Below are 26,604 nucleotides of genomic sequence, written 5' to 3'. Positions count from 1 at the left end.
CAGAAGATCGTCTCTTTTTGAGGGACTGGAACGATGATGATTAAGCAAAGGAGGAGGGTGAGCCAGACAATGTCTTACATAATGCTCGTGGCAGTGAGAGAAGGGGAAGCAGAGGGCCTTTGCTGGTTTGTGAGTAAATGGCTGGCTTCAGTACTTCCAGGTTTTAGCGTTTAATTGGTAATGGTCTAGAGACTACTCAAGATAAAGAGTAATTTGAGGAGAAGGACTATTGTACCCCCAGAAGTGTCATTTGGCAGCAGAATTGACTGTCTTGTTGTGTGTATACTTAGCCCTTTTGTATACATCTTAGTTACCATTCCTACAATGTAAATATCACAGTATACTTAGGTTACTTTAAAAATGTCACATGCTGGCATGATCAAAGGTCCACAATGCAGCTTTCAGACACAGGGGACTTTATGTTCAAAACACTCAAAGGCAAACAAGACCATGATGGGACAGATTCAGAATATGGTTCACAACTGGTAATTCCTAACATCCAAGACATTCAATAGCTGACAAGGGAACAGAATAAACATAATTATACACAACTAACAAGGCATAGAAAAAGAATAGGTGTGGGTCATTAACAATCACTCAAGAACTAGGGACTAAGATGCCAAGAGATACAAGGAACATAGAACATAGGTATAAACAAAGCACGGGGCTAAATACACTAAAGCACAGATAGGGTTAATCAAGAACAAAGACACTAACAGCAAGGACCGAACTGCTGTGAATAAACACAAGGAATATGATTTTCATGGACAAAAACAGAGTGGGGCATAAATAACCAAAGGTCCAACTGGTTATCAGCTACACGCTCAGCCCATTCAGATATGCAGCGACCCAGGGAACAGGGGATGAGGACTGGATTAGGGAAAAATTTAAGGGAACACAAGGACCAGAACAGGATGACCAGTGACTTCTGCTGGTCAAACAGGGAACTACAACATAGGACTTTTACACTTGGAGAATACTAGAACATGGGCTAGATTAGGAACACTAGGAAAGACAAACAACACATGCTGGTCATCATGGAAAAGCAGGGAACTTAGGGAAATGAAGGACAGGACGGAACAAGACAGGGGAAAATCCTGACAAAAAAACTAGAGATGCACCGATTGCAAATTTCTTGGCCGATTCCGATTTTACAGTAAGTGTGACCTGCCGATTCCGATTTTTGCCGATTCCGATTTTTTTATAGAACTGTAATGAAAGCATATGACATTCATTTAAATTTATTTTATAATAAAATAAATTATTAAACATGACAGGATCTTCTCACAACAAAATAAAAATATAAAATAAATTGTGTCGTAAAGTATAAAATAAATTCCGGCGCGCTAGCTTTAGCCACTTTCCCCTTTTCAAACTGGGCATATTCAGCTAAATGATAGCGTTTTAAGTGTCTTATTAGGTTTGTTGTTCCGAACGTTTTTGAGCTTGTTCCCCCACGATGTATTTTTGCTTTACAAACATTACAAACTGCGATCTTTGTGTCATCTCCACTCACAGAAAAGAACTTCCACACCAACGACATGTTATCATCAGACTGTGAGTGTGCGCGTAGTTGTGACGTAATTGCCTGCGCTGCTGCTGGCAATAAAAGGATCGGCAGACGTGAGACTGACCGGCCGGTCACCGATCTGGGTCGATCATACAAAAAATCGGCCGATTCCGATCACTAGCCGGTCAATCGGTGCATCTCTAAAAAAAACCCATAAAAAATAAAAATAAATAAATAAAATATTTGTTATATAACAAGAATTATAATATTACAACAGTACAATTAATAATATTTAGGCCCAGTTTAAAGTTGCTGTGAACAAAATGGTCTTGGGATCAAACCTTATTTTCACCAAAATAAGTAAATGAAACTTCCTCATCTGTGGTCCATAGAATACAATTTTCAATGTTGGAAACCAACACTAATAAAAACTGTAGCGAATAATTTGTGGGTGTGACTACCTTTTGAGGGTAGACCCACTGTGTACTAATTAAGCCTTAAATGTGCTTCAGTTTGATTTAGAAAACAACATTGGACATGTCTATGCAAGAAGGTTCCCTCCTGAACACAAGAACATAAAGACATCTACAGCCTTCACATTAAAGCAAAAGCTGTAGTTTATCTCTGGGTCAACTGCACCACCAATGGAGAAAGAATGGGAGATGACTCTGTTTTGGTCTTGGTGTACACTCCTCCAGATGAAGTCTGACCACACCCTGGTTATGAAACTGTACCAGCTGGTCAAACTCAACAGGCATGGCGTGTACGCTTTTCGCCTTCATGTCATCATAGTAGTGGTTGTTGAGGGACCGGCAGTCTCGTGGGTGCTGGGGGTAGGGCCAGAAGCCGTAGAGATGCACTTCATCACACAGCTCCAGTGCCAGGCTGGCCATCATCATGCCGGTGCTGAGGCGCTTCTTCAGGCCCCTGGTCTTCCAGAACCGGGCCAGGCTCCGCATGTACTCTGGGTTCATGAAGACGGGTCGTGCTGGGCTTCCAAAGTCCTGCACTGTGTAGAGGGCGCGCAATGAGACAGCCGTGTTTTGCCCATAAGAGAAGGTGGGAAACAGAACCAGGGAATCCCCAAAGGTGCCCAGCCTTTCAACAAATGGGCGCCGGAGCTCCATCAAGGATCCAAATCTGTTGGGTTGAGGTGAGCGGTGGAAACGGCAGGTAGAGAAGGAGACAAAGAATCAGAGTGAACCTACAGCGAAAACCAGGTGCCAGTTGCACAAAACACCTTAACTTTTCTCCTTAACTGTGACACTTAAGGTTTAATTCCCCTTTAGCTGAGGGATTAAGAACTTTTAAAATATATTGGAGGACTAACTGATTTCCTAATCAACATCAGGATTTTATCAAAATAAATTCTAATAAAATTGATTTGATATTCATTCAAGACAAAGCTGGAGAGTCTTGTCATGTACAGGTACGTATATTTAAAACTGTATGTATATTTAAAACTAGGAAAATCAGTTTTCTTCAGCAAGATCAACATGACTCACTTATACAAGAGGATGCTGGGATTGGATGTTACCAAGTTCGTCTTAGTGCCAACGTCCCTTCGGTAGCCACTGCCCACAGGAGCGAGGTTACACCTGAGTCAGAGAAGGAAGAGCTTTTAAAACTGGCTTCTGTCAAAGGGGACCTGCGTGTATTTTAGCTCCCCCTTGCTGATAGAGAGAGTAATACACGAGGCCTCTGTTAGGGCAGGAAACACGGGGGACACATTTAATAACGAGAACTGCCTGTCATCAGTATCTCTCTACAGTCTCTTGTCAATCGAGGGGACGCTTGTGCCTCCAGGGTAAGAAAATAAGGAAACAGATTAAATTTTCTTCAGACACTTTTTTCCATTGTTGGTTTTATCTAATATGCTGATCGGTAACAGTGACCACTGTAGTCTCGCACCTCCAGGGTTGGTGACTATAATCCTACCTCTGGCTCAGTTTGTGGGATTTGAATGTTCTTCCTTTATTTGTGCAGCTTAAAAACATGTTGTTGGGCGAACTGGTGTCTCTACATTTCCCATAGTGTATGACTAGTATCCTGTTTAAGGTGTATCCCGTCTCATGCCAAACACCTCTTAGAATAGGCTCTAGATGCCCTCCAGCCATACAACCGTGGAAAAAATTAAGAGACCACACTATATTTTTAAACAAATCTGCATTTTTAAATCCTACTTTAATCATGGTTCTTTCTGGCAGAAGGTTACGCTGAGCAGCAGGCTGCTTCCAGGTTCAAAATTTCTAATACAACAGTACACAAGAATAGGGTGAAGCAGGAGACACTGGGAGCGATCAAAAGCCAGCCAGTCAGGGGGTGGAAGCGAATTTGTAATGGCAGAAATGACTGTTAACTTATCCGACAGTTTCTCATGAATTGCAGGATGACATCAAGAGACCTTCAAAAGGAATGGGAAACATTAAGTGCAGGAGTGAAGTGCACTGCTAGGACAGTTCATATTAGGCAACTAGAAGCAGGACTGAAGTCCCATAAACAAGGAAGAAGCCCTTCAGTGAGAAGCAGGGAAGAGCCAGGCTGCAGTTTGCAAAAAATGTATATTTTACACAGATATAAACTGATAAATTGAGAAATGAGTGAAACAAAAAATTGTGCTGTGGTTTCTTAATTTTTTCTGCAGCTGTATACTGCATAAATAGTTGCATGGTTACCAGTTATTATAAAAGGAATCTTAGAAATAGTTTGTCCGACAGAGTGACTATTATTGGCAGAAAGTTCATTTACACCTCAGCTCTACTCTGAATAAAGGAAATATTTTGTGTAAACCGTTCTTGGTGAAAATCAACAGTAGCAATCCTCCCAGACACCCATGAATGAATGATGTGCAATGTCCCGGAAATCCAGTCCACCTGCTAGCTAAGGTCCGATACCACGGTAAGACCATAATACTGCAAATGCATGGTGACCCCCCTGGTTGTCTCTCATCCACCTCCCTGAAATAAATAAGGAGGGATGTCTGGATTCAGAAGTATAGAAAAGATCCACATTATGGCTGTGACTATCAAATAAACCCTTCCAAAATGGTGGGTACTGGACGTTCTAAAGAACTGCATCACAGGTCGGTTAATTTTCCATCTGTGCCAAGCAACTAATATTTAGATCACCTATTAACAGAAGAAACACAAAGATACGAAAACAAACTTCAAGTTTTTGGCACTTGCGATACCCAAACAGCACGCGCCACACTATTTCAGTCGCTAAAAACAAGGAAGTCCTTGCCAAAGTTCCACTTTGGTGATGTCTACATATATCTTACACTTCCATCAGGATAAAAGCTTACAAAATTACAGATAGCTATATGTCAATGTCCAGCGTACTACGTGTTTGTTCGTAAGTATTTTTATTGCGCTAAATTTAACTAACAAGCTAACAAATCACATTATCGAACTCTGATGTGCAGCAGGTTGTTTCCGTTTCGTGCACGTCGTGCTGTCGTGCCGTACAGGTTTAATTCGGCATGTATCACACCGCACATAATTGCCTCCTAGTTGCTGAGTGAAAATGCCAGTTCGCTTACTCCAGGCGGCTAACGGAGTTGTCTGCATTTCCCTGCCTTCCCTTTGCCGTTTTTTCCTGTTTTAGCTTACCACTAGATGCCGCTATTTCCACGTTAATGACAGATCATTAAAATGATTATTAAAAGTCCCGCAAAACTCCAAGTCACAGTGTCCACCAAGTCATTGTTCTACATTATTCGAATACACGTTTATTTAATTTTTTTTAAACTATCGAATAGTTTCTGCAGCAGCAATCCACATGCACATGTAATAGAAAAGTTAAGTTTTATTTTACAATTCAATTTATTTTTTCTGTTTATAGTGTATTATAGTGGATATTATAGTTTTGTTTGTTGTTGTTGTTGTTGTTGTTGTTGTGTGTGTGTGTGTGTGTGTAATTTCACTTAATGAAAATACATTTCACTGTTAGTTTTCATGGTTTCCTTAACAATAACACTACTGGTGACCTTTAATGCCATCAAAGTTTTCTTTCCTTATGAAGGACAAATAAATTTCAACTTAACAGAAAATGTTTAATTTCCAGACATTTTACACTTTGCCATTGTGTCGCATTATGTTGCATCCAGGTAATCCCGACATACCTGATGACAAACTGGGCCGAGTCGATCTCTTCTCCACAGCTGCTGTTGGCCAGAATTCCACCGTTTCCCACCACAGAACACGTCTTGAATGTCTTATTTATAAATGGTGAATCCTACAGGGTACATAGTGTGAAACTCTCTTGAGATATTAGTACATATACAGTAAAACTGGTCTAAGTCGCCGTCTTGTAACTCGTCAATGTGCACAAGTCGACGCTCAAGCAAAAGTCCCGATTTTTCCTAATGATGTTTCCTTTAAAATTCCTGTAGTAGATGGAGTATGTGGTTATAGATGTCCTGTAGGGGGCAATAGAGGGTTGTTAATTAGCCTGTGTTTGGTTAGGCAGGCGGGGGTAGAAAAACATTGCGTTGTTGGAAGACATGTGGTGTGTAGTAAAGAAGACTAATTCTACAGGAATGCCTGGGTGTCCTTATTGAGAAGATACCACATTGGCGACGAGGAAACTGGCGAGCACATAAGAGGTTGCTTAAAAGTACGCCTGACGGCGCAGATCTTCCGGCTACCCTTCCCAGACAAAGAAGCCAGCGCGAACTGCGTAATGGCGGCATCGATGGTAGGGACGCTCACTCCGTTTGATAGTCAGGAACAGACTTGGGAGGAGTATTGTGAAGTGTTAGATCACTTTTTCGAGGCAAATGGGATTGCAGAAGCGGGAAGGAAACGTGCAATATTGTTGAGCTCTGTGGGCAGCCGGACATATAGCCTAATGAGAAACTTGCTGAGCCCAGAAAAGCCGGGTGACAAAACTTATGGCGAGTTGACGGAGCTGCTGCAAGCACACTACAACCCTACACCCAGCGAAATAGTCCAGCGATTTAAGTTTAATTCGAGGACAGTGAGAGTGTAATGCAGTATGTAGCAGCGCTACGGGAGCTTGCGCAGCATTGTAATTACGGGGAAAGATTGAAAGAAATGCTACGTGATAGGCTGGTGTGCGGTATATCGGATGATCGTATGCAGCGGAGGTTACTGGCGGAGCCCGAGCTGACGTTCGAAAAAGCATTGAAAATCGCACAAGCTATTGAAACGGCTAATAAGGATGTGCGTGACCTGCAGGGACAAACGACAATGCTGGACAGCCCAATGCCGAAGACCGTATTGCAACTTGCAGTGCATAACGTGAGTTCAAGACACTATGGGCGCAGCAAAACGGTAGGGGGCACGTGTTACAGATGTGGCGGTGACCACATGGCACGGGACTGTCGTTTCATATCGATGTCGTGCCATAGTTGCGGGAAAAAGGGACATATAAAAAAAATGTGCAGGTCTGCTCCTCCGGGAGCACAGTTACAGCTTCAAGAGGGAGGGAAGCAGAAGCAGTATCAAAAAGATAAAAAGCTTTCGGCACATCATATAAATGAAGTCCCGGAGAAGCACTCGAGTGATGAAGAAGTGTTTGCAATGTATAAGCTAAAGGTGGCAAAAATGCCACGAGTGGACCCCATTACCACACAACTAAATATAAATGGCAGCATGGTGGATTTTGAGGTGGATACCGGCTGCAGTGTGACAGTTTTGACAGACAGCATATACCAAGCTACGGGTAGCAGGGAGCGCTCAAGAGCTGCACGACTGCCCATGGACTTTGAAAACATACACAGGAGAACAACTAGCAACAGTGGGGGCTGCGGACGTCACAGTTACATACCAAGACAAAGTTAAGCAGCTACCAGTAGTAGTGGTAGCAGGTACAGGGCCAAACCTGTTAGGCAGAGGGTGGCTCAAGGAGTTGGAGTTACACAATGTGAATGCTATTAACAAGGTGCAGTCAGACCTGACGTTGCAGGATGTTTTGAAACAACATGAAGGGGTTTTCAAAGAGGAATTGGGAACTTGGAAGGGCCCACCAGCTAAAATATATGTAAATGAAGGAGTTGCCCCAAAGTTTTATAAACCGAGACCAGTTCCATTTGCAATGAGAAAGAAAGTGGAGGTGGAGTTGGAAAGACTCACGAAGCAGGGCATAATTGAACCTATTAAGTTTTCTGATTGGGCAACACCTATTGTGCCCATTCTGAAGCCGGACCATTCCGTACGTATCTGTGGGGATTACAAACTCACTGTAAATTTAGTCTCCAAGTTGGAGCAATATCCAATTCCAAAGCTGGAAGACTTATTTGAAAAATTAGCAGGGGGACAAAAGTTTAGCAAACTGGACTTAAGTCACGCATATCAGCAAGTGACCTTGGATGAAGCGTCCAAGCAGTATGTCACGTTAAACACATTGAAAGGGTTGTTCAAAGTAAATCGTCTTCCTTTCGGTGTTTCTTCTAGTCCTGCCATTTTTCAGCGTTTGATGGAGAGTCTGGTGGCAGGGATGACAAACGTGGCGGTTTACCTGGATGACATCCTGGTGACAGGACGGAGCGATCAGGAGCACCTGGCAACTCTGAAGGAGGTCCTGACACGTCTACAGGAAGGGGGTCTTCGGCTGAAGCGCAGCAAATGTGCTTTTATGGAGCCTGAAGCGGAGTTTTTAGGACATAGAGTGGATGCCTCAGGGCTTCATCCAATGCCACACAAGGTGGAGGCAATACAGAAGGCACCGGCACCCGCTAATGTTACAGAGCTGAGGGCATACCTGGGATTACTGAACTATTATAACAGGTTCCTGCCATGCCTATCATCATTATTAGCCCCCTTGCACAAACTGTTACGAAAAGATGCTCGGTGGAAATGGGAACGCGAGCAAGCAATGGCTTTTGAGGAGTCTAAACAACTCTTGCATTCCTCCAAAGTATTGGTGCATTACGACAGCCAGAAGGATTTAATCTTGTCCTGTGATGCTTCACCATACGGTGTTGGTGCGGTGTTGTCACATCGCATGCCGGACGGGCAAGAGAGACCTATAAGTTTCATGTCTCGTACTCTGACAACTGCTGAGAGCAACTACTCACAACTGGACAAAGAGGGTTTGGCTGTGATGTTTGGGATACAACGCTTCCATAAATATTTGTATGGAAGACGGTTTGTTATTTGCACCGATCACAAACCTCTCTTGTCTCTCTTCGGTGCGCTGAAGGCAGTGCCTCACATGGCATCTCCACGGATTCAGCGATGGGCGTTAACACTCCGAGCCTATGAATATGAGATCCGGTACAAGCCAGGTAAATTCCATGACAACGCAGATGCCATGAGTAGACTCCCACTGCCTCAGCAGCCAACGGAGGCAGAGCAAGAGGATCGAGTACTGATGATGGAGGACATATCTTTGGTGTCGGCAGGCGAAGTAAGAAGTTGGACTGGTAAAGACCCTGTGTTGTCTCGGGTTAGACAGTTTGTCCAACATGGTTGGCCACAACACGTGGACCCAGCGTTTCAGCCTTACACGGTGAGAAATACTGAGTTAAGTGTGCAGGATGGGTGTGTATTGTGGGGATCGCGTGTAATTGTTCCTCAGCCGGGGCACAAGGCATTGCTACAGCAATTGCATTACGGGCACACAGGCATTTCTCGGATGAAAGCCTTAGCGCGGAGCTATTTTTGGTGGCCAAAGTTAGACTCTGACATTGAGGCGCTAGGGAAAGGATGCCATACATGCCAAGAACATCGGAATGTACCAACACCAGCTCCACTCCACCCCTGGGAGTGGCCGAGTAAACCTTGGCAGAGACTGCACATGGACTATGCGGGACCATTTATGGGACACATGTTTTTGATCCTGATCGATGCCTATTCTAAATGGATGGATGTTTATCCAGTAAAGTCTGCCACGTCAGCTACCACTATTGATTGCTTGAGGCAGAGCTTTTGCAGCCAAGGGTTGCCTGAGATGTTGGTTTCAGACAATGGCTCATGTTTTGTCAGTGCGGAGTTCAAGGAGTTCACGCAAAAAAACAGTATTAGGCACATTACCTCGGCTCCATACCATGCTTCTTCCAACGGCTGCGCCGAGCGAGCAGTCCAGACTTTTAAGTCAATGATGAAGAAGGTGGGTGAAGGGAGGCTCTCAACTAAGGTGTCAAGAGTGCTGTTTAACTACCGCATTACCCCACAATCGACCACGGGGTTGTCTCCAGCAGAAATGCTGCTGGGTAGAAGGTTACGATCAACCTTAGACCAGGTGCACCCAGATCTGAGGGTGAGGGTAGAACAGAAGCAGGACACCCAGAAGGAACTTCATGATAAACAGGTGCGGGGGCGAAGTTTCCAGGTGGGAGACACAGTGATCACGAGGAACTTTAGTTACGGGTCTAAGTGGATCCCTGGTTTTATTGTCAAAGTCACAGGACCGGTCTCATACAAGGTCATGTTAGGGGATGGTAATGTCGTACGTAGACATGTAGATCAGATTCTGGTGAGATCAGTGGAGGAGGACTCAGTAGGTCCTGGGACCACGGTGCCACCGAGGGCATGTATGGATCCCTCTGAGGCTTGGGTAATGCCTGAGAAGGTTGCAGGCTGGCAGGGAGGTGTTTCGGAGGGTGAAACACAAGAAGGCGCGAGACCATCAGAGGCGGACGAGGAGGCTACCAAGGAGTTGCGGGAGTATGTGTCACCTGTGAGATGTTCGCAACGCACGGTGTCTAAACCAAGTTATCTAAAGGATTTTGTATACTAATTCTAAAAAAAAAAAAAAAGGAAATGTGTGAGACATATGTCATGGTACTATCAGGTGACAAATGTTAAACTGGGTGTTCTTGTATTTTTATTTTTATTATTATTATTGTTTATGGCTTTATTGATTTTTCTTGTTTCAGTGAGTACAACAGAACCTAAGGGGGGAGGAATGTAGTAGATGGAGTATGTGGTTATAGATGTCCTGTAGGGGGCAATAGAGGGTTGTTAATTAGCCTGTGTTTGGTTAGGCAGGCGGGGGTAGAAAAACGTTGCATTGTTGGAAGACATGTGGTGTGTAGTAAAGAAGACTAATTCTACAGGAATGCCTGGGTGTCCTTATTGAGAAGATACCACAATTCCTTGTGTAACTCGCCGCTTGTAAGTCGTCAAATTCCCTTAGTCGTCACCTAAATCCTGGTCCCGAACAACACAAATGAATGGATTTTCCTACCTGTAAGTCGACACCCCAATCGCTGCATTCCCGCCGCCTGCTTGTCACCACGGCAATGTAGAAACGGGGAATCCCCACCTATCGCACTAGTCGCTCCCTGGTCTTAAGTCTCGCGTGTATAGTGCGGTGTAGTAGAGGTATGGTGTTATATTTACTAGTCGGCAAAACGGCGAGATAGACATATAAAATCGACACTTCGGCGACTTAAGTCGGCAAAACGGCGAGTTATATATAGCCTACTAGTCGACAAAACGGCAAGATAGACATAAGTCGCCAAATTATCTCGTCAATTCTCTAAGTCGTCACTTTTAAGCTGGTCCCGCGAGTGTCAACTTAGACCGGTTTTACTGTAAATACACTCACAAAACTAACGGTTTATGGGTTTTTTCCAGTGCCAAGTCGTACCTTCACGAAGGTGTCAAACAGCTTAGGGGTCACCTTGACAATTCTTTTCTCAGCATCATATGTGATGTTCGACCCCATTGCCGTGTTGGTCTGTGTGACAATGGCCTTGTCGACTCCATTGCACTTGCTGTTCAGTTCAGACCTATGACAGAAATCCCCAGTTTTGTGTCATTGCTGAGAGCTTTCCAAACCTTATTGTACTGTTACAGTCATGCCCACAAACTCTCTAAATGCTGACTTCGGGGGCGTGCCAATGTAGGCACAATCCTTCGTAAACGTAAGCCATAAGTTCAAATGACTGAAATTTTCATTAGTAACGCTGGTTATTTTTTAGTTTGCAGATCTCGTCATGTGACCTGAAAATCTTGCATCCCCTCTTACTTGCATGAAGGATCTTGTTTAATTTTGTCAGCAAACTGTTTATTTATGCTGTAATCATCCCTTCATCATGTGTATTATAGGATGACCTCCATAAAGGACAAGACCTGAACATATTACTGGTATGAAAACAGATTTTGGGAAAATCTGTTGAGCTTCTGTGGCATTATAAATATCTTGGCACTGAAATCGACGACAAGCTGGCCTTTGAGCTTCAGGTAGATGCTGTGCGTAGAAAGGTACGGAAGTCTGTAGAGGACATGCATAGACTTTTTTTTCTTCCTTTCATTATCTCGTGATCTCGACATAACCCATGTCACTTTCCCATGATCTCGAGGTTCAGTATTATCCTCATGGACAAATGCATCAGATTTTACTTTGATCGTGGACTGTCCCAATCACAATCACAATCATAATCAGAAGACATTATTAATCCCGGAGGAAATTGCTCACATTGCGACTGCACAATCACATATAATCACGAAGACAAGAACAATACAATATAAGTATAAAAATAGGAATGAAGTGTAAAACAAATTACGGCACCGTTAAACATTCTAATAAATAAAATAAAATAAGATCTCTCTACAGGAATCTAAAGTACCTTTGTCCAAAAATTACAGGAAAAGTAAAAGTATATTGCACTTGTTTGTAAAACGAAGTTAGACTTCAAACTGTGGGAAAAAGTTGAGATACGCTGTCCCGCCAAAAAAAAAGTCTCCATTTGAATTTTTCATTGGACGCCTTTAGCTTTGATTATGATGCACATTTGTCATGGCATTGTTTCCACAGGCTTATGCAACATCTCACCCTTTATTTTCATCCAGATTTGCATTAATTTCTCACCGAGATCCTGTATTGACAAGTGAGTTGAACCTCCGTAAAGCCTCCTTCAGCACATCCCAAAGACCTTCAATGAGGTTAAGGTCACAACTCTGTGGTGACCAAGTCATGCATGAAAATGATTCCTCATGCTCCCTGAACCACTCTTTGACAATTCGAACCCATTGAATCTTGGCATTCTTGTCCTGGAATATGCCCATTCCAACAGGGAAGAAAACAATCCATTGATGATGGATGGAGGTGTAACCTGGCCATTCAGTAGATTCATGTACTCAGCTGACTTTACTTTATTGCTACATGACGTTGCTGAACTGTAATAATGATCCAGTCATTGGCTCTTCAGTATTTGCTGATGTAAATTCAAATGATGACTTTTTTTTTGGCCGGGTAGTGTATATTGCACTGAATCATGGATACGAGGAAATAACAGTCTGTTGGTGCTAGAAAATTGTCATATTAGTTCGTCATTTGAGAAGGAGGCTCCGAAATTTGCAGCAATACCGTCGGAGAAACTATAGTGAGTAGTCAGTTTCATTACCAACCAACTGGAGAGTCCGGGACGTCTCCATGGTTACCGGGTGATGTTTGAAAGATGTCGTTTAAAAAAAATAAGAAAAAAATAAGTTGTGATCTCGAGATCACGACATAACCAAAGTCGTTATCTCGAGATCACAACTTATTTTTTTCTAAATAACGAAAAGAGAAAAAAAAGTCTATGCATGTCCTCTACAGACTTCCGTAGAAAGGGCCTTCAGCACGTGTTTTTATCGTAAGCTTCGAACTTTTAATGTTGAGAATACCTTCATGAAAATGTTTTATTTTTGTTTTATTGAGTCTGTCCTTACATTGTACTTTATTGGTTGGTGCCGGTTACTTAACCTCAGAAGTAAAAATTAGGTTGCAGGGTATTGTCAAAGTGTGCAGCAAAGTAGCAGGTATGATCTTGAATGACTTAATGTATCTGTTCAAGGTGAGGACTTTGAAGAAGGCCCAATCAATCTGAGCTGATCCTGGCCACTCCCTGTTTAAGGAGTTTAAGTTCTTTCTTTCTGGCCATAGATGCAGTTTGTCTATGTACAGAACAAACAGATTCAAATGCTGCCGCTGGCCTTTTATAACACATTGTGATTTTTTTTTTTGTATTGTAGCTACTGGTCTATTGGCTTTTTATTTTTTTAACCCAGAGGGGTTTTATGTTGTATTATTGTCTATTGTCTATTTATTTATTGTGTGTGTGTGTGTTTATATTACATTGTGGGGACAAAATGTTACTTCTGGTTAAAGGGTTTTTGAACCAAGTGGAAATAAACCGCAGATACTTCGCAGTAAATTACACTCAGGATTCTTATTCTCACAGCTAAGTCTCTCCTTACCTCAGTAGGGTGATGTAACCTTTCTGCTTTATCCAGTCCTGAGAATAAACCTTCAAAATATTTCCAACTGTTTTCTCCCTGTAATGATAACATTTAATTTTAATACAGGATCAGGTATGAGGTTAGTATAGTAACAGACATAGCAGAGAGGTACCAACAAGTTGGGATTAACCGCAGCCTTATAGTATTTCAGAAACAAGCTGTACCATTACCTTCCTTACAATGAATTTGTTATCAATGATTTTGCTAATATGTGACAGTCTTTTTCCTAATGTTTGCATATCCTTTGCTGTGTCTGAATTCAGGGGCTGCATCCTTCGAAGGGAGAGGTCTTCGAAGGCATAGCCCTTGGAGGCTGCGTTCCTTGAAGGTCGAAGGGAAAGCGTTCCCAAATGGGACGGTCTGGCTGTCACCAGCTGCTCCCGCCCGAACCCTTGAGTCACAAAACACGCTCCTATCGCCTAGCCAGAACACACCCATTTTACCACTGCGCAATGAATCATGGCATATGTTTTGATGGATCCTTCGCAACTTGGCAGAAAGAGGACATTTCTAGACCGCATTTGAGGAAGCATTCAAAATGGTACAGCCTTGTTGCGCCTCTGTGACACATCCAGTCTTCCATTGCAACCTTAGAAGGGCGCAGCCCCTGAACACGGACAGTCTGTCAATACTAAGTTCACTATTGTTATACTATAGCTTGACAAGTAGAACATGGTGTGAACAACAAAGGTTGTGTGTTCAAGTCCCAAGAAGCACACATGACTTGTAACACTTCCCTCTACGCCAAGTTGATTTGCATAACAGTGTCAGGTTATTTTTTCCCCATAAATGTTGCTGGTACAAGCTCAGTTGGACCTTGAAGCAGAGTTGCCCAGTAAAAGCGTTCACACCCACAACCATAACTGATGAGTATCGACACTAAAGAAAAACCTTACACTCTTACACAGCCCTTTAAGGAACCTCGATTATCATCCCCACTAAAAGAACCCAGACATCCACGGACGCGGCCATTTCAGAAAGTAAAAATCCAAATGAGGATTTTGTTTCAAACAACCAGTTGAGTATAAAGAGTCACAGTCAGAGTACTCAACTGGTAGGTTGAAACAAAATCCTCATTTGGATTTTTACTTTCTGGACCTGAAATGTCCGCCTTAGGCCATCCATAATACCCAACAACACTCTGCTGAGCTCCAGTTCCATCACGACGGTTCACACCTGCAGTATTGAGGTGTCTGAACAGGGGCAGTTTTCTTCAAAGGTGACTGGGAATTTCCTTCAGTTCTGGAATTATTGGAGAGGCATGGGTCAAAGGTCATGACACTTGCAGAAAAACCTACATGAAATATGTGATCGAAATATTTTTCGCCGTTTCTAGCTGTTATTCAATGTAAGAAGGTCTGGAATACACTTAGGCAGTTTGACACTTATCGTATATCCCTGTATTTCAAAATCCTTACAGTATTTTTTTTAGTACGGTAATAAATATCTTCTTATGGAGATGTTGTATTGAGGTGAGGTAGCATCACTGGTGACTGGAAAAGACGGGTGGTAGAACAAACAGAGGTAAATATGTGGTAAGACCAGAAAAAATGTTTTGCTTTTTTTTTTTTTTTTATTCTGCTTGCTAAGTCACAGACTGAGTCCCTTACACCTTACAGTCAGGTCATGGGTGGGCACTTATCTGGTGGGTGGTCACTGCAGGGAATGATGGGAAGGGAGCTGGGTCAGGCTTACCCAATCCCCTCACATCATACACCACCATGGGCGTCGCCGCCATTAAATCACATTTCATTTCATAATTATTCGTTTGGACCCCCCCCCCCATTTAACATAAAATATTGGTTTTATGCCAATGTGTCCCTCCCCACATTCAAAATGCTTCTGACGCCCCTGTACACCACACTATGTTGTTCAAGGAATATGACTTTCATATGTCTTACTGATCTTGTGTGATAGATAAATATTATAATAATAATAAATCTGCCCAGTATCAATGCAAAACATTAAATATTGAAATAAATTTTTAGAAACTCCATATCCATATGCTATATTATTTATATATGGTTTGTTTTCCACTTTTCTACTTTCACTTCCTGTGTTGTATGTATGTATATGGACTTTGTGGTATAAAATAAGCATATTCTATGCTATGCATACAGTTCCCGTCAACATTATCAGCATGCCTGAATTTTACGTACAAAGTCACGTACAATATCTCCTGGAAACATTCATATGTTTGAAATAGAACAGCTAAAAATCAGAATGGGAGGGAAAAGTATGAACATTGGAACATCTTTATGATACAATTATTGGCACCCTTGTGAAAAATTTAAATCTCTTTGGAAAAAAAAAAGAACCAGATTTTCGTTGCCGTGAGATTGAGCTCACCAGTGATACATTTTCATTGTGCATATGACTTGAATTACCCGTCCAGCTATCTGGAACGGTTTCATCAATATTTCTCACTTTCAATAAAAAAGAAAACATAAACATGGTGCCCGTAGGGTGGGGGAGCTGGGCTAGGGGTTGAGGTTTGGTTTATTTAAGTGTTTATAAATCTTTACTTAGGTAGGAATGTGTTTCTGTGTCCTGTGAAATTTAAGGACTTCTACTAAATTCTGATAAAACGTAATTGAGTATCTAAGTATTACTTCTTTATTGGACACGAGAGGTTGGGACCCGCGGGACCCAACGCATCGAGTGCGGCGCGGGACAAGATTTGATGGGTGGATGCGGGTGCGGGCGGTAAGGTCCTCATGTATGTGCGGGAGAATAGAATTAATCGCGGGACTCCCGCAAAATTGAATTATCTTAAAATTAATTTATTAAAAACAAATACTTTATTATTTATCTACTGCACAAAAGCAACAAAAACGACTAAATGAAAACAATTTACAGGCGAATCGTCTACAGAAACTACAATTGCCGCGCTCTGAGTGCCGGGGGACGTAACCGGACACCCCAAGAAGGCATCAGCCTGGTGCTTGGACGGGATGGCATGTTCTGAAAAGCTCCTCGCTCGTGTCCATGTTCATCATTCCATTTAATTAAACTCAAATAAAACGAAACATTTGTTTATTTTCCGTTTTTTTTTATATATACACTCAAAATGGAAGCAAGTGAAACAAACAACAGTAGCAGGAAGAAGCGGTAAAAATAAAACTACTAATATGTTTGTTTACCTGCGGGATTTTGCGGGCGAGAGCGGGAGAAAATAATATATATTTTTTGCGGGAGCGGGACAGAATCTTGCGGGAGCGGGACTGAAAAATCCGTCCCGCGCAGGTCTCTAGTACAAAGGAGCACAAATGCTGTGGGGGGCTGCATAAATGGCATGACCCTGTGCTCGGCGGGCTTACCTGTAACAAGCCAGGGAGTACAAGGCGAACCATCCAGCAGCCGAAACCAATACCAGCAGGCTGAATATCCAGAAGTTCCTCAGCCGGCGCCCCCTCATGTCTCACCCCTGCTTCGTCCTGCACTCACAGGACAACGTGTGTCTTTACCCGTCGATGCTAATATTACCAATGACTTTTACAGGTTTGCCTGACACTTAACCTGATTGTGGGGAAAAATAAGACAAACAATATTCAAATTTATGCATTATGTGTATTAAGTATGCATTTGTTTACGTTCAAGAATATTTACAGCATAGAATTTATTACAAAAAAACCAATAAGATCAGTACATTACCAGTTATAAAGCTGCTGAGATTTCTCCAGAAAGTTCTCCGTACGTGGTTTCAGAAATCATGAGGAAAGCAAAAAATTATGTGATGTTTCTCCAAGAAAAAGAATAACTTCATGTTCATTACAATTAACATGATCCAATAGTCTTTGACAAATTTTGAGCGTCTTCTAAGAACTTTCATCGGAACTCCATTCAGTTTGTCTCACATTACTCTTTATCTGTCCCATTTGAGGTTTTATAGTTCCTTCCTGTAATAAAAAGACATTCAATTCCCATATTTCGCAAGTGGTCCAGTCTGTGGATGGCTTTCGTCACAACATGTTTGAAAGGGGCTGTTCCTGGACTTCTGTAGTAAACCACACATCACAGACTCCCGGGATCTTGTGAAGGCAATGATCCAAATAAGATTCTCAAGCAGTCATATAATTGTTTTTTTTGGGTAAAACAGCAGGACTTCTCAGAAAAATTATCTAGTATTGAATCTTGCGGACATAGTGAGGTACTACAAATTATATCTCCGTGAACAATAAAGCCTGATAAAAAAAATAAAAAATAAAAAAAAGCACATTTATCCCAATCCTTTCAGCGCCATAAACTTCACAAACTAAACTAGCATCCAGTCCTAGGTAATATAACTGTTGAATTACATTTAAAGGTAATGTATCAAATTGTTTTGACCTGATGTTTGGTCCTTGACTGATTAGAACATTAAAACAAACAGTTACAGATATTTGAACAGATTTTTTATTGCTTGGGCAAAATACATAGGGCAATAAAAATGTGTCACAGCTGACTTAAAGTTTTCAAGATGGCCTTAATTAATGAAACTCCTCAAACAGGGAGCACAGACAGGAGTAGACGGACACACCCCAAGCCGCATACACACATGGTTCCAGGGGTCCGATTTACATTTACATTTACATCATTTGGCAGACGCCCTTAGCCAGAGCGACTTACATAAGTGCTTTAAGACTCCACAATGAATTTTTCCCGATACTAGCTCAATAAAACCAAGGCTATGAATACCATCGATCTAATACTCTGTTGGAAAAGTGCTTTTTTTTTTTTTTTTAAGGAATGCCAGAAAGTATAATGCCAGAAGTGCTAGTTCAGGTATTTCTGGAAAAGGTGTGTTGTAAGTCGTCTTTTGAAGACATTCAGTGACTCAGCTGTTCAGACATCTAGAAGGAGTTCATTCCACCAACTTGGTGCCAGAACAGAGAAGAGCCGGGAGGTGTGTCTTCCTTGTGCCTTGAGGGGTGGTGGGACCAGTCGAGCAGTGCTGGAAGATCGGAGAGATCGTGGTGCAGTGCGGGGTGTGATGAGGTCTTTTAGGTTTAGATTTAAAGTTGTGTATGAACAAAAAACAAATCTGGAAGTGTGCTTCCCATGCAGTACCCTGGATTTATATAAGAAAACTTGATGGGACAAGCACTGATGTATGTACAGACACTCAGGGGCAGGAGTACACAGTATTTCAGACAAACCAGGAAAGGACGACACCTATTTTACAGGTCGCCCATAGAGAGATGGATAATACCGGTTTTGTCAAAATGACAGGTTCGGTCAAAGGTCAAAAAGGTCACATAAATCAAAAAATGACAGGTCTGGGCTGTGAGCCAGCAACGACTAGTGACGTTGGGAGAGGTTTTTATTCTTTCTTATTATTATTATGTATTCATTTAATATTAATTAATTATTTATTAGTATAATATTTATTATTAATTAATTATTATTATTATAATTATTTATTTATTATATTATTTGAGGAGAGTGAATTGTGTGCTTATCAGTGGGTTTTTGTGGGAATAGCCCCGTGCTACGAGGGTGCCGAGGACGGAGCTGAGGACGGGGGCTGAGTGGGTCGGTTACCTGATGGAGTGTGAGCGTACGGTGCCTGTGGAGCGGTACCTTGGGAAGGTCCCAGTCGGTCCAGCGGAGCGTGTACTTGGGCATAGCGCAAAGGCCTCGGAGAGAGCGATGCTGTGTCTGGTGCGGCACCGTGGTAAGGTCCCGAGCGATGCTGTGTCTGGTGCGGTACCGTGGTAAGGTCCCATGGCTTTGGATAATCCGCAAAGGACTCGGAGAGAGCGATGCCGGAGAGCTGAGAGTTGTGCTGCGCGAGACTGAAAGAAACCCTGTGAGAATTAACAAGTTGGAGCTAAGAATGAGAGGAGGAGGAGGGTCTGGGTCTGACGCTATCCTCCTCCAATGAACGCTTAGCGGCAGTTTGGGGGGGTGTGTGTGTGTGTGTGTGTGTGTTGACACCCCGTGCAGCAGCAGCAACAGCTTGGCCTTGTGTGGTAGCGGTTTTCAAGTTTGTGTTTTTCGTCATGCAGCCGTTGTATTACATCAGCGTAGTTCAAATCCCGGTCAAACTGTAATTTGGGCCACACATCAAATTGGACATTTTGTATTTCAGTAAATTTTGTTTGAAGTTTTGTTTTTTCCCCGACTCGCCCGTTATGTACATCGTCTGTGCAGTTAAAACGTACATCGAAATAGACTTAAGAAAAATCAGATAAAACTTGACAGGCCGTATATTTCTCCTTAAAGAATCCTAAGAAGTAACCAACCGCAGAAATTTTTATTACACCGAGCAGGGTTTCCCTACTTTGGTAAAGAAAAACAAGTACCCCCCAAGTATCATTAAGGCCTTACCCCCACTGGAAAGAGAAAACTACACGGGACTTGCATAGTTTACCTCCTTTGGTAAAGAAGCACAAGTATCATCAAGGCCATACCCTGTGTGCCACACCCCACCAGCAGGCCGTGGAGAATATAGCGAGCTTCGTGCGCTAAGCCCAACACTAATTTTTAAAAAACACAGACATGTCTGGCACTATCGAAATGAAAGATTCAGCCTCACCACTCCTGCAGGAGCAGGAGGAGACAGTTATGCGGCCTCCGGGGGCTCCCAAGAAGCAGATTCCTACGAGGCGTAGACGGGTACTTTTGATGCAGCCGTCTGGAGACCTGAGAGTTACCTGGGAGCTGCCCAACGGGGATAAAGTGGTCTGCCTCTTTGACAATGTTGCGGAGGAACTACGCATCTTTCAGGTCACCGGAGATGCCGCAGACCCGGGGAAAGATGACCCGCATCTGCCGTGTTTTTCTGAAACGGAATGGGGAAACTTGAAGACTCTCGTTATCCCGATGATGAAGGAGAGCACCGACCCCGACTTTCAGACAGACACCGCTAGAATGGAGATGCACTATAGAGATGCTGACACTGGTAAACATCGGAGCACCTTTATGAAGTGGGACGCGACCGGGGAGCTGGACAAGAGAATGCTGAATATATGGCAGCTGCCTAAATGCGACTGTTGTGGAATGAGAATTCCGTACATGATTCGGATGCGGCTGATTGAAGAAAAGAGCGATTACTTCCAAGCGCTGTTCAAGGACAGTCGGGCACGTAAGGAGATGCAAAAACCTACGCCGTAAGGTTCACCCCCCTCCCCTCACCCTCCGCCTGTATATAAGTGGACGCCTTTACAAGCCCTTTCACAAACATCACCATCATCATGGCAGCAGCAAATTACAGCAACAAAGTGTTCTCCGACGACGACGAAAGCGGGGAGAATGAGGCCTTTTCACCAGCAGCATCACAGGCCTCTGATCCTGGAGAGCTCCCTCCGACCCCTGAGATCTGCACGCTGAAAACTTTTCATGTCGCGTTCGATTTTGTTGTAGTGCGTCATTATAGGGGGATCATTCCTACATCCACCGATGTAGTTTTCAATCAATCCGATCATACTGTCAAGGTTTACCCTTTGACAGGTTTCGTAATTTAGAGTTATACCCTTACATTTCAACTGTGTTTTCCCGTTGTTGAGTCGGTAACAGTAACTTTTTGGTCCCAGCGCACCCCACGAAGCAATGTATTCGTCGGGGGCTAATTCGGACGTGAGCTCCCCCAGGTAATTGCCTAAGACCGGCTCATATTCACCCGGCCTGCTTATGTACACGATGCTGTCCGTGTCGTGATACAGCACCCGCCGCCCCAATTTTTCCAGTTCTTTGTAAAGCGTCAACCGCCCCCACGCGGTAGTTTGACACGCTATGAATATGTTGGTCTTTCCCGGTGGCACTTTGTAGGAAGACTTGTATCGCCAGCGGATGAGGGCGACCTCGTCGTTGACAAACGCGAAGCTGGAAATCTCGTACAGCTCCGAGCATAAAAAATTTAAAAACTCCCCCGGGTCAGACACTATACATGTCTGGAGCATGTTGTTCCTCTGCGCCAGTTTACCCCACAGAGAGTTAAGCAGAAGCTTGGCCACCTGCCTCTTGCCCCCGTTAGACACTATCTTATCGGGCTCCAATTGGATCCCCTCGCGCTCGAGATAGTTTTTAATGTAGTCCCTGCGACCCACATCATCGGTCACGTCGTCGGGGTACCTCGAAGCCTGTTGCTTCACTTTGAGAAAGGTTTTAATGTAGCCTCTAAACAGGTCGCCGCTGGTCTGGGGAAAATGCCACAGTTCGTGCACCTTCACGACCGAATAGCCCCTGTCTAAAGCCAGATTGAGCTCCGCAGAGACCCACACGCCGGTCAGCGCACGCTCTGCGTCAGAATGACCACAGGTCCCCTCTTGCCTGTTGTCGATCGCGCACGTCCTGCACAGTGTAAACACGAGTTTCCCATTTGGCAGTCTGCTAGGTAGGACGGGGGAAAACAGCCCGCGCGGGGGGGTTCACCGTGGCTTTGATCAGGCCAAAGTATTCATTCAGAGGTTTAAAATTTGAATTAATGATTTCTGGGTGTCCCACGGGGAATTCACACTTAGCCAGAGTGTACGCGCTCTTCCCCCGTGACGTCGTAACGCAGGCCAATCGCCGACGTCCGACCCCCAAACAGCGCTTCTCGCGGCCTAAGGGGGTCAGGGGGCTGAAAGTCTGACAGGAAACGCTGCACTTGTGGGTCGTGAGTTTTAGCGTGAGCCCATTCGTGTTCCCAGATGGATTCTACGTTCATATTAAACTCTTGGCGCAACGCCTCGAGTTTTCCCTTGTTTTAACGTACAGGGCACCGAAGCTCTCGCGGGTCAGGGGGCAGACATCGTGTTCATTGTTGCACGTAGGACAGCCGTGAAACTGGCAGCCTAGAAACTCGAAAGCCCATTTCTCTCCCTCTATCTCCGCGTATCCGTCTACGTGAAAGCGCCCCACGCGCACTTCACCCCTGCGCAGCGCGTGTCGAATTTCCATGCCGCGCGTGCGGCCCACGAATTCCAGCGACTGGATCGAGACGTTGGAATAACTTTTGTATTGCCTCCTGTAATCCCAGACGTCTGGGATCGCGATCGTATCTCTGGGCAGGAAATTTGTCCTGTAAACCAGCAACGCGGCTGAAGCGATGGTCGCCATGGAGAAGGGGTCGCAACCCGTGAGCGTTTCAAACTCCCGCAGGAAGCGCAAGCAGCCCTCTCTCAGAATCTCCACGTCGTTCTTACAGTAAGCGATCATCTCTTTGTGAAAATTAAAGGTCTGGTGCTTTACACCGTCGTACCATCGGTAAAACTTGTCGCGTTCTTTGCCGGCCATTTGATCGGGCCCAAACTGATCGGGAGGGGGGTAGGGCCCTACGTAACTAAAGTTTTCCATGTCTGTGAAATGAATGCGGAAAATAGCCTTTTCGCATCTGAGTTGAGCATCCCATTGCATCGGGGATTTTTCTCAACGGCATATGCTTAGAAAGCAGTGACTGTCGATGTACCTTTGCTCAAACACGCTGTCCAGGATGAGAATGATTTTATTCCCCTGTGACACCACACGCGGTTCCACCCCTTCCTTCACCATAGCGTTCAGTATTATGTATTTATCGAACGCCTTTCCATAGTGACTAATGAAACACGTCCCTGTATAGTAGGGCGTCCTGGAATGTCTGAGAAAGTGCAGCGCACAGTCTGGCCCCTCGGCGGTCATTGTCTCATTCTGATCGGAGATGGCGCACACGTAAACGGCGATATGGGTACCCGAGCTCTGGGATGTTTCAAAGTCAAAAAACACATATTTGGGGGGCTTTTTACTGCCCTCACCACTTTGGGCGACCCGTTTCCCTTTGTTAGGCTTCTCCGGTGGATTTAAATAGCAGAGATGTGGGGTGGATATGTCGGATTCTGCTGACTGGAGCTTAGCGTCGCATATATTACATTTTACTGTTTTACACGAGTGCGGTTTTGGGTTCTCGGGACTTAGGCAGTAGTTGAGCCCGCAAGCTTTGCATTTTTTGAACTTGTCACAGGGGCTAGCAATCTCCCCCCTAACGGGGCAGACCCTCGGCGTACGGTGACGCTCGAAGCACATGTTATTTAAGCATCTGAGATTACACCGCTCACACACTATCCCCAGTGTGGTTTCACTTTCTCTACAATTAGTCTGACAGACGTTGCAACAATGCAGCAGTACCGGTTTTGCAGCAATGAGAGTGAGGCGAGTCGTACCCTTTGAAATAGCTTGTGAAAACGTAGCCGGCCCCTAAGAAGCCCTTGACGCTTTTAATGCCGTAAAAATGCTGGTTGTGTAAAAAGAAATACACCACCCGTCTACTGAAAACCCGCTTTCTCCTGTAACTCCAGGCCGAGCTTTTCAGCCTCTGCATCAGTGAAGTTTTTGTGCAGCAGATGAGCCAAGTTTATGGCGAAACACGCTCTGCTGTCGTTTTGAATGATAAACATGCGTTTGGCTTTTTTAGAAATTATTTCTGAAGCTAGCATGGTCTGTAGTTTTCGTTTGTTTCCAACGCCGCCGCCGCGTGGGATATTTATTACGTCTACGATTACTTCTAGGTTGGAATCGTTTAAAATCTCTTGATTAGACTGAACCAGGCGATCCAGCAGTTGCTGCAAGTCTGACAGCCCCCCCTCCCCATACCGTATAATTTGCGACAGCTCGTCGTTTAAAAAGTCACTGCGCAGGGTGACCTGTATATAAGCTCCCCATGCGGCGTAAGGTATCGCCTCATTCACAATATTTTGAAACCCCTCGATTACATTTTCGTAGTACTCGCGGAAATTGCCTTCGTTTCTATATGGAGTTTTCTATCCGCAGCGTCTCCCGTAGAAAAAAAAAAAACCAGAATAGCTGAATCTCTAAAAAATAAATAAATAATTTAAAAATTATAATTATTTTAATGTATAGCGTTTATCATGTGTATAAAATAAATAATATACTCACTCTATGCATGTCCCATGTAGTTTTCTCTTTCCAGTGTCTCTTTACCAAAGTAGGGAAACCCTGCTCGGCATACAAAAAATATCTGCGGTTGGTTACTTCTTAGGATTCTTTAAGGAGAAATATACGGCCTGTCAAGTTTTATCTGATTTTTCTTAAGTCTATTTCGATGTACGTTTTAACTGCACAGACGATGTACATAACGGGCGAGTCGGGGAAAAAACAAAACTTCAAACAAAATTTACTGAAATACAAAATGTCCAATTTGATGTGTGGCCCAAATTACAGTTTGACCGGGATTTGAACTACGCTGATGTAATACAACGGCTGCATGACGAAAAACACAAACTTGAAAACCGCTACCACACAAGGCCAAGCTGTTGCTGCACGGGGTGTCAACACACACACACACACACACACACACACACACACACACACACACACACACACACACACACACACACACACACACACACACACACACACACACACACACACACCCCCAAACTGCCACTAAGCGTTCACTGGAGGAGGATAGCGTCAGACCCAGACCCTCCTCCTCCTCTCATTCTTAGCTCCAACTTGTTCATTCTCACAGGGTTTCTTTCAGTCTCGCGCAGCACAACTCTCAGCTCTCCGGCATCGCTCTCTCCGAGTCCTTTGCGGATTATCCAAAGCCATGGGACCTTACCACGGTACCGCACCAGACACAGCATCGCTCGGGACCTTACCACGGTACCGCACCAGACACAGCATCGCTCTCTCCGAGGCCTTTGCGCTATGCCCAAGTACACGCTCCGCTGGACCGACTGGGACCTTCCCAAGGTACCGCTCCACAGGCACCGTACGCTCACACTCCATCAGGTAACCGACCCACTCGGCCCCCGTCCTCAGCTCCGTCCTCAGCACCCTCGTAGCACGGGGCTATTCCCACAAAAACCCACTGATAAGCACACAATTCACTCTCCTCAAATAATATAATAAATAAATAATCACAATAATAATAATTAATTAACAATAAATATTATATTAATAAATAATTAATTAATATTAAATAAATAAATAATAATAATAATAATAATAATAAAAAAAAAAACCTCTCCCAACGTCACTAGTCGTTGCTGGCTCACAGCCCAGACCTGTCATTTTTTGATTTATGTGACCTTTTTGACCTTTGACCGAACCTGTCATTTTGACAAAACCGGTATTATCCATCTCTCTGCCCATAACGTCTAGAAACTTCATGGGGGGGGGGGGGTCTCACAAAGAATCTGGATGTGCCACTCAATCTGCAGAGTTGAAAGTAGATCCTGTTAAGGATGACCCTAGCAAGAACCTTACCCGCCGCTGAGAGCAGGGTTATCCCCCTGTACATGGTGCAATCCAGCCGATCACCCTTCCCTTTCCAGAAAGGGGCTAGACGTCCTGTTTTCCAGTCACATGGGATGACGCCACTGATCACAAAGGGGCAGAAATAAGAGAAAAACTCTACAAACTGAACCATAAATAAAACCTACACAGCAAAACAGGTAATACAGGAACTAGAACTAGGGAGACAGGCAGGGTAACACTCACAGAACAAATCACAATGACTGACTGGGGAAATCAACGAAGGCAGACACTTAAATACACTGATACTGAGGACTAACGAAGGGCAGGTGTGAATAATCAAGAACAACCAATCAAACAACAAAGCAAGGTAACAGGAAACAGGTGGTATGATTCACAATAAATGAGTACTGGACAAGAGAACTGTAACAAACACCAAGACTAGGAAAAAGGCTAAAACAAGTACAACATAATAATAAGAGCACAAGCATGGTAACTCAAACCAGAAGCTACGCGGTGGTTCAGGAAATAGGGAAAACATAGAGTTTAAAGCGGGGCCATTCAAATCACGGTCCTCGAGGTCCAAGCACTGCTGGTTTTCCAGCCTTCCTTTACCTGTCAGTCAGGTGTGAAGCCTCTGACCAATCAGAATCAGTAATTATTAAACTAGCTACCTGAAAGAACTGGATTTGGAATGGAGGTCCAGATTTGAAGAACCCTGGTTTAAAGGGTTTAAAA

At 43.9% G+C, this 26,604-nt stretch overlaps 1 protein-coding gene across 2 annotated transcripts; it reads right to left on the bottom strand.

Moving 5' to 3' along the window:
* Window positions 1-399: 399 nt before the first annotated feature.
* LOC111855952 (alpha-2,8-sialyltransferase 8F-like) lies at window positions 400-26,604 on the bottom strand. Of its 2 annotated transcripts, none has more exons than XM_023835484.2 (9): window positions 25,879-26,604; window positions 17,362-18,640; window positions 17,028-17,226; window positions 14,884-14,949; window positions 13,666-13,743; window positions 11,072-11,213; window positions 5,634-5,746; window positions 3,016-3,108; window positions 400-2,650 (listed from the first exon to the last, which is right to left on the bottom strand). In XM_023835484.2, exons 3-9 carry the CDS (start codon window positions 17,123-17,125, stop codon window positions 2,140-2,142), a joined length of 1,101 nt encoding a protein of 366 aa, XP_023691252.1. In that variant the 5' UTR covers window positions 17,126-17,226; window positions 17,362-18,640; window positions 25,879-26,604; the 3' UTR covers window positions 400-2,139. The 2 variants fall into 2 exon arrangements, with proteins under 2 accessions (XP_023691252.1, XP_023691253.1); XM_023835485.2 differs by having other exon boundaries at window positions 17,028-17,144.

The sequence above is a fragment of the Paramormyrops kingsleyae genome, chromosome 22, assembly GCF_048594095.1.
Source record: "Paramormyrops kingsleyae isolate MSU_618 chromosome 22, PKINGS_0.4, whole genome shotgun sequence".
NCBI classification, from domain to species: Eukaryota; Metazoa; Chordata; class Actinopteri; order Osteoglossiformes; family Mormyridae; genus Paramormyrops; species Paramormyrops kingsleyae.
Note: the sequence above shows the minus strand (reverse complement) of the source record. Positions and strands in the feature narration are given on the sequence as shown.